Source organism: Orycteropus afer, unplaced genomic scaffold (genome assembly GCF_000298275.1).
Source record: "Orycteropus afer afer isolate SDZICR_OR568_19922 unplaced genomic scaffold, OryAfe1.0 scaffold00237, whole genome shotgun sequence".
NCBI lineage: Eukaryota > Metazoa > Chordata > Mammalia > Tubulidentata > Orycteropodidae > Orycteropus > Orycteropus afer.
The window spans coordinates 441,414-448,945 of NW_006921824.1; the positions used below are offsets into that span (position 1 = coordinate 441,414).

Here is a 7,532-nt window from a genome sequence, read left to right on the forward strand (position 1 = left end):
TTTGGTATTTATGAAACTTTCTTTGTGGCCCCGAATATCATCAGTGTCTATTACATGTCTTAGAATTCTTACTCAGTGTATATCTATCTACTACATTCTTTTAAAATGTTTATTCATTCCCTTTTGACAGGCTTTCGGTTTGTTTCTCTTTTTTTGCTGTTACAAACAATGTTGCCATAGCATCCTTGTGCATACCCTTCCATGCTGGGAGTCCCCAAGGTCATCCCTGTAGTCAGAGATTTGCCAGAAGGACTCAGCATAGAGTTGTACTCACGGCTGATACTTTACAGTGGCATAGTAAGGGTACTCATGGAGATCCCATGTGTGCAGGGTGGAACTGCACTGTAGGCTTTTCAGAGCTGTGACCTCTCAGAAACAGATTACCAGGACTTTCTTCTGAGTGCTTCTGCGTGGGTTTGAACCACCAAACTTTAGGTTAGTAGCAGAGCACTTATCCAATTGCACCTCCCCAGAACTCCTTCTCCTAGTAAGGATAAGGGAAAAAGATGAAGGCATGGTCTGGAGGAACCCCTGAGCTGGCTTCACTCACTACGTTCTTTCTCTTCCATGAGGGGTCATGCAGAGCACACTCTTCTCACAGCAACATGTGTGCAATGTTTTTTAGAAACTCAGTTTTCAAGGATTTTACTGGGGGCTAGTCACGCAGGCACTCTTGGCCTGTTACCTACTTAAATTGCAGACTACTGGGAGGAAAGCAGTTCTTCAGCGTAATTACATTGTTTGCATATATTGTCTAACAGTGAGCCACCCTTATCAGTTAAGGATTGATGGAGCACTCCCAGAATCCTAGTATCCAGGCACCCAAACTTGCAAGGAGAACCTTCCAAAGACAGCAGCATGCGGCCTATCATGTTGACTCTTCCACATGCCTTCCTATGCACACATGCAAATATTTTCTATGTAGAGTGATACTATGAATTGATGGATCACATAGTCAATAAGTATGTATTGAATTAAATTGGATAGTGCCTATAGAAAATATCATTTATTTCAAGCCAATTACTTATAAGTGAACTTTTGTAATATAATTCTATTCATGAGTTGGGTATTGCCTGTAGTTATCGAACAATACTATGTACTCTAAAAAAAGACTACACTTCCAAACACATAGCCTTAATAAAAAGAAAAGGTTCTTATCTTCATTTAGCATGGCAGGGAATTTATATAGGAATGTGTTTCAAAAAGGAGGCTCAGATTTACAGCCTGAGCTTTATAGCATTTAATACTGTTAACTAGCTGTTATCCTTGCTGGGGATGCTAAAATTCTTGCTCTGTCAATGTTAATTTTTGAAATAAAAGTTTTTTTAAAAACAATAAATTGTTATTTTTAACTTTACTCAGATTTGTAGAAAAGCACTACACCGCCACATGCTCATATTTCGACTGCCAAACTTACAGATGTTAGATGGAGTTCCTGTGAATTCAGATGCTAGGATGAAAGCTGAATTTCAGTTCTCTGAACTACAGGCCAAGAAAAATCTGGTAATAATTATACTTCAATATTTCCTTTTGAAATATCTAAATTATTAATATTTGTAGTTTGACTTAAATGTTTAAAACTGGGCTATGATGTTTCTGTATATTATATTAGTATCTATTTTGTGATTATCATCAAAGATAGCTTGACCTGGTGAATAGAGCACGCACACACACACATGCACCGGGGAAGTAAGTTCCTTTTTCTATAATGTAGTTGATATGAGCCAAATTATTTAATGTATTTGTACATTTTCTTCAATATGTCAGATGATGCTAAAAGGTAAGAAGTTATAAATAGCACTTCCATCAACAGAAATTAACAATAAAACTGTTTTCATTTAAGCAGATAATGAAGGAAGGAAGGAATTCTGGGCTCCTTTTTCTGGGCTGAATAAATAGTTCATCCAACAAGGGAACAGTGCTCCTCTTTCTTGTATACTGGCAGAATAATTGGGCCTTTTGCCTCTGCACCTTAAAAAAAAGCTGATGGCCATGGAAGGAAAGAGATTAGAGAGAGAAGAAATCACAAAAGCATATCATTAGGAAATGCTGTGTTGTCTATAGTTTTTGAACAGCACTGTGCTTTGGCATAGTTTGGGGAAGAAAAACTGGAGACAGGAAACCAGTTAAGAAGCCTCAAGAACAACTGAGGACAGATGTTATGAAGACCTGAACCTGGGTGGGGTGGTGAGAGTGTAAGTGAACCACTGATATAAGCAAAAGCCAGAGAGCAAGGACATTAGAGCCAGTGAACGAAGGTTATTTTGTAAAAGTTTGGTTGAAGAGGGAAGAGAGAAGACAGTGTAGGTGCCTTCCTAATAATGGCTTTCACTGAGCTACCTCCCTGGATTAATTGACATTCTCCATTCCCTCCATAGACAAGCTAACTGATCCCTGGAGCACATGGAATTTTCTTTTGGAAAACTCTATTTTAAGATCCCATATAAATTTTAGTTTTCATAGCTAACACAGTTGAGCCATTATTTCATCTAGCTGTTGAAGAGACAAAAGAATAGACAACTTTTCATGTTTATCCGTTTAGTCTAGTGCTTTTCTTTATTTTAGTTGTTGTTCTTCCTTTTTTTAACAGCAGATAAAGAATAAATGCAATCTAAAGTTTTAGTTTAAACCAAAACATTTTGATGCTTTAGTTTCATAAGAAAATTTGACAACATTCTAGGTTCATAATGGGAAGAAACTCCCACAAAGACATTAGGTACTCACAGGGTTCAGTAAAAAGCCTGTGATCTTAGAACTTAGATCAAAGCTTCATTCTTGGTGACATTTATTGAAGTAAGAGGGACATTGACCATTTTACACAAATGATAAAGCCTACATGTTAGTTCATATTGTGTAATTCATATTTTTAAAAGTATAAACGAGGTCAGTCTTAATGAAGGCAGAGCAGGCATATATTTCTCAGGAAATTTAGTACCCAGCCTAAAATTCTTCTCGCCTTCATTTGCTGATTCTAAAATTCTTTTGAAAACCTCTTAATCCTTGACTAGCTTAAAATTTAAATGCTATTTGGAGAGTTAGCTCCTTCATTACAATTGATTGTGAGATGTTTTCCTTAGTCCCCAGTTTATTGTTTATTTTGAACAACTAATAAACTATAAGGCACCTAATGAGGTAGTAGTGTAAGGAATACAGGGAAATACAAGATAAATCTTTTACCTTCAGAAATTCCTATTCATAAAAACAGAAGAAATATTACAAAAAGGAGAAAGTTTTCATTCTCACTTTTTCAATTCCACATTTACCTTGTTATTTTGGAAAGAAGGCAGTGCCATCGAGCACTGGATTCTAGCACTGAGTAAGCAAAAGACAGCCCAGAAGGTCCTAATGGAGGTTAAGAGCCCCAAAGCCTCTATTTTACAGTTTTGCTTAGTATCGGCTTTGGGTTTAGGCTAACATTTAATGCCTGACTGGAAAAAAAAAAAAATTAAAATCATCAACTGATGCTTGTGGTGAGGATTAAACTTACTGGTTTGAGTTTTGGAGATGTGAGGCATTTTTAACTTTAACTTTTATTTTATTATATAGTGTATTGCTGTTAACAATGCTCCGATGGATGGTGGATCATTTGGCCCAGTGAAAGCTCCTCCCTTAAAGATAACAAATGTAATTCTGCCTGGTGGATTTAACCATTACTTGGGATCTGACTTCACTTTAACTCCTGAAGTTGAAGGTATTTTGACAGAGTTTCAGAGTGAATGTAAAAGAAACATTTCATTTGAAACAAAAAATCTTTGATTTCTAATATTATTACTTAAAATCACAAGTTTTTAATTTACATTTCATAAAATTGCATGTCTGCTAAAGTTTTATTTGCTCATTTTGATTTCAAAGAGATTATAGTGTTTTCTGGTTTTATTTAACTACTAGTAGGTTGTAACTAAACATTTGCTTACAATTTGAACCCTTTTGATAGTTGCATAATTATTTCCTGACTTCTTCCCAATGCTTTTATTTCATTTTGTTTATTTTACAGCAAACTGCTACTAAAACGAATTCATTAGTATGTCCTGTTAAAAGCAGAAGTCAGAGGTTAAAAATATTAATAATAGTAAAATGTTGGGTTACAAAAAGGACAGACTTTTACTTTTAAACCATTAGTAAATATCCATGAATCTAATACGAGGCAAGGGTTTTAAGGTGTAGATAGAGCTTTAAAGGAAGAAATATATTAAAAGGACAGAGCACCGAAATAGTTTATTATATGCATTGAAATTCAAGCCTAAAACAAATCTTTTCCCTAATTGCGTATCTCCACTAGCTGTCATCTTTGCAAAGTTGAGGATAGCTGCTACAGTGCCACTCCTTCTCTGATGGCTTACTTTTCCTTTTCATCTAACTTCTTACTTCATCCTCAGACCATTGACAGACAATAAACCTGAACATCACAATAATTATAAAATGATCTCACAGACTAGTAAGAATATAGACTGTTCTATATGGCTTAAGGATTTAAAGGAAACCCAGTTAAAAGAAACACATAATTTATTCTGCAAAGATGTTTTAGTTTAACTTATTTTTCATACTTCTACCCTTTTATGGCTTCAAGCTTTTATCATAATGAGGATCTTTATGTTTTCAGTAGATTCACCTGTCAGCAAGATTAGATATGTTGTTATTGTTGATAGATGCCATTGAGTCGGTTTCCACTCGTAGCAACCCTACGCACAACAGAACAAAACACTGCCCAGGCCTGCACCCACCCATAATTGTTGCTGTTTGAGTCCATTGCTGCAGCCACTGTGTCAGTCTATTTCATTGAGGGTCTTGTTCTAGGTTGGTGACCCTCTCCTTTATAAAGCATAATATCCTTCTCCAAGGACCGGTCCTTCCTGACATCATGTCCAAAATACATATACAAAGTGTCACCATCCTCACTTCTAAGGAGCATTCGTCTTGTAAACCAGCTTTGTTTGTTCTAGCAGTCCATGGTATTAGTATTCTTCACCACCACCTCTGCAATTCAAATGCATCATTGTCCAGCTTTCGCATGTATAGGAGGTAACTGAAAATACCATGGCTTGGGTCAGGAGCACCTTGTTCTTCTCAAGGTAACATCTGTGCTTTTTAACATTTTAAAGAGGTCTTATGCAGCCCAATGCAATACAGCATTTGATTTCTTGACAGCTGCTTCCATAGATGTTGATTGTAAATCCAAATTAATATGAAATTCTTGATAACTTCAATCTTTTCTCTGTTTATCATGATGTTGCTTATTGGTCCAGTTGTGAGGATTTTTGTTTTCTTTATGTTAAGGTGTAATCCATACTGAAAGCTGTAGTCTTTGGTATTCATTAGTAAGTGTTTCCAAGCCCTCTTCACTTTCAGTAACGAAGGTTGTGTTATCTGCATATCTCAGGTTGTTAATGAGTCTTCCTCCAATCCTGATGCCCCATTCTTCTTCATATAGTCTAGTTTCTCAGATTATTTGCTCAGCATACAGATTGAATAAGTATGGGGAAAGGATACAACCTTGATATACACTTCTGATTTTACACTGTAAAGTATCTTCTTGTTCTGTTCAAACTGCATCTTGGTCTGTGTAGTTTCCTCATTAATACAATTAAGTATTCTAGAATTCCCATTCTTTACATTGTTATCCATAATTTACTGTGATCCACACAGTTGAATAGCTTTGCATAGTCAATAAAACACAAGTAAACATCTTTCTGGTATTCTCTGCGCTCAAGCCAAGATCCATATGACATCAGCAATAATGTCTCTTGTTCCACATCCTCTACTGAATCTGGCTTGAATTTCTAGCAGTTCCCTGCCAATGTACCACTGCAACCATTTTTAAAATTATTTTCAGCAAGATTTTACTTGCATGTGATATCAGTGATATTGTTCAATATTTTGGGTATTTATTCTGTTGGATCTCACCTTTCTTTGGAAAGGGCACAAATAGTGATCTCTTCAGTTGGTTGGCCAGGTGAGAGCTTCCAGCATTGTGTCTGTCTGTTAAAACATCTCGTTGGTATTGCATCGATTCCTGGAGCCTTGTTTTTTGCCAGTGCCTCCAGTGCAGCTTGGACTTCTTCCTTCAATGCCATCTGTTCTTGATTATGTGCTGCCTCCTGAAATGGTTGAATATCGACCAATTCTCTTTGCACAATGACTGTGTATTCCTTCCATCTTCTTTTGATGCTTCCTGCACCATTCAGTTTTTTGCGCATAGAATCTTTCAATATTGCAACTCGAGGATTGAATTTTTTCTTCAGTTATTTCAGCTTGAGAATTGCCAAGTATGTTCTTCCCTTTTGTCTTTCTAAGCCCAGGTCATTGTATATTTCATTACAATACTTTACTTTGTCTCCTCAAGCCACCCTTTGAAATCTTCCCACCTCTTTAACATCATCATTTCTTCCATTTGCTTTAGCTACTCTACATTGAAAAGCAAGTTTCAAAGTCTTTTCTGACATCCATTTTGGTCTTTTTTTTTTTTTTCCTTTCATGTCTTTTTAATGACCTTTTGCTTTCTACATGTATGTTGACCTTGATACCATCCCACAATTTGTTTACTCCTTGGACAATACATCAAATCTGTTCTTGAGATGGTCTCTAAATTCAGGTGGGATATACTCAGTGTTGTATTTTGGCTCTTGTAGACTTGTTTTAATTTCCTTCAGCTTCACCTTGGAGTTGCATATGAGCAGTTAATGGTCTGTTGTGCCCCTGGACTTGTTTTAATGATATCGCGTTTCTCTGTCATCTTTTTCCACAGATGCAGAATTCATTCCTATGTATTCCATCTGGCAAGGTTCATGAGTCTAGTTGCCATATTGTTGAAAAAGGTTTTTGCAATGAATAAGTTGTTGGTCTTGCAAAATTCTATCATGCAATCTTCCGTGTTGTTTCTATCACCAAGGCATATTTTCCAACTACTAACCTTTCTCTGTTTCTGACTTTCACATTCCAATCACTAGTAATTATCAATGCATCTTGATTGCATGTTTGATCCATTTCAGAATGCAGAATTTTTAATTTCTTCATCTTCGGCATTAGTGTTTTAAATTTGAATGATAGTCTTCCTTCAGGAATAATACGAATATTATCCTATCACTGACAGTGTTGTATTTCAAGATAGATCTTGAAATGTTTTTTTTGACAATGAATGTGATGCCATTCTTTTTCCATTTGTCATTCCCAGCATAGTATAGACCATTTTATTTTCTGATTCAGAATGGCCAATACATTTCAGTCCATTAATAATTAGTATACCAATCCTTATTCATTTCATTTTTGACCACTTCCAATTTTCCTAGATTCATACTTCATACATTCTACATTCCAATTACTAATGGATGTTTGCAACTGTTCTTTCTCATTTTGAGTCATGCCACATCGGCAGATGAAGGTTCCAAAAGTTTTATTCTATCCATGTCATTAAGATTGATTCTGGGGGAGTTCTGGCAAGATGGTGGACTAGGCAGAAAGACTGCACAGACCCTCTTCAACAAAGAAAAGGGAAACCAATTAATACAGACACAGAAGATAATCTTGGACCCCTGAGC

At 36.1% G+C, this 7,532-nt stretch overlaps 1 protein-coding gene across 1 annotated transcript in view; it reads left to right on the plus strand.

Annotated features, from left to right (window-relative positions):
• The window catches only part of LRRC9 (leucine rich repeat containing 9), a 161,127-nt gene that overhangs the window by 147,136 nt on the left and 6,459 nt on the right, over positions 1 to 7,532 (plus strand). Inside the window, exons 29-30 of the mRNA XM_042782087.1 lie at positions 1,363 to 1,503; positions 3,547 to 3,691. Coding sequence (XP_042638021.1) covers positions 1,363 to 1,503; positions 3,547 to 3,691 — 286 coding nt within the window. The remainder of the gene's footprint in view (positions 1 to 1,362; positions 1,504 to 3,546; positions 3,692 to 7,532) is intronic.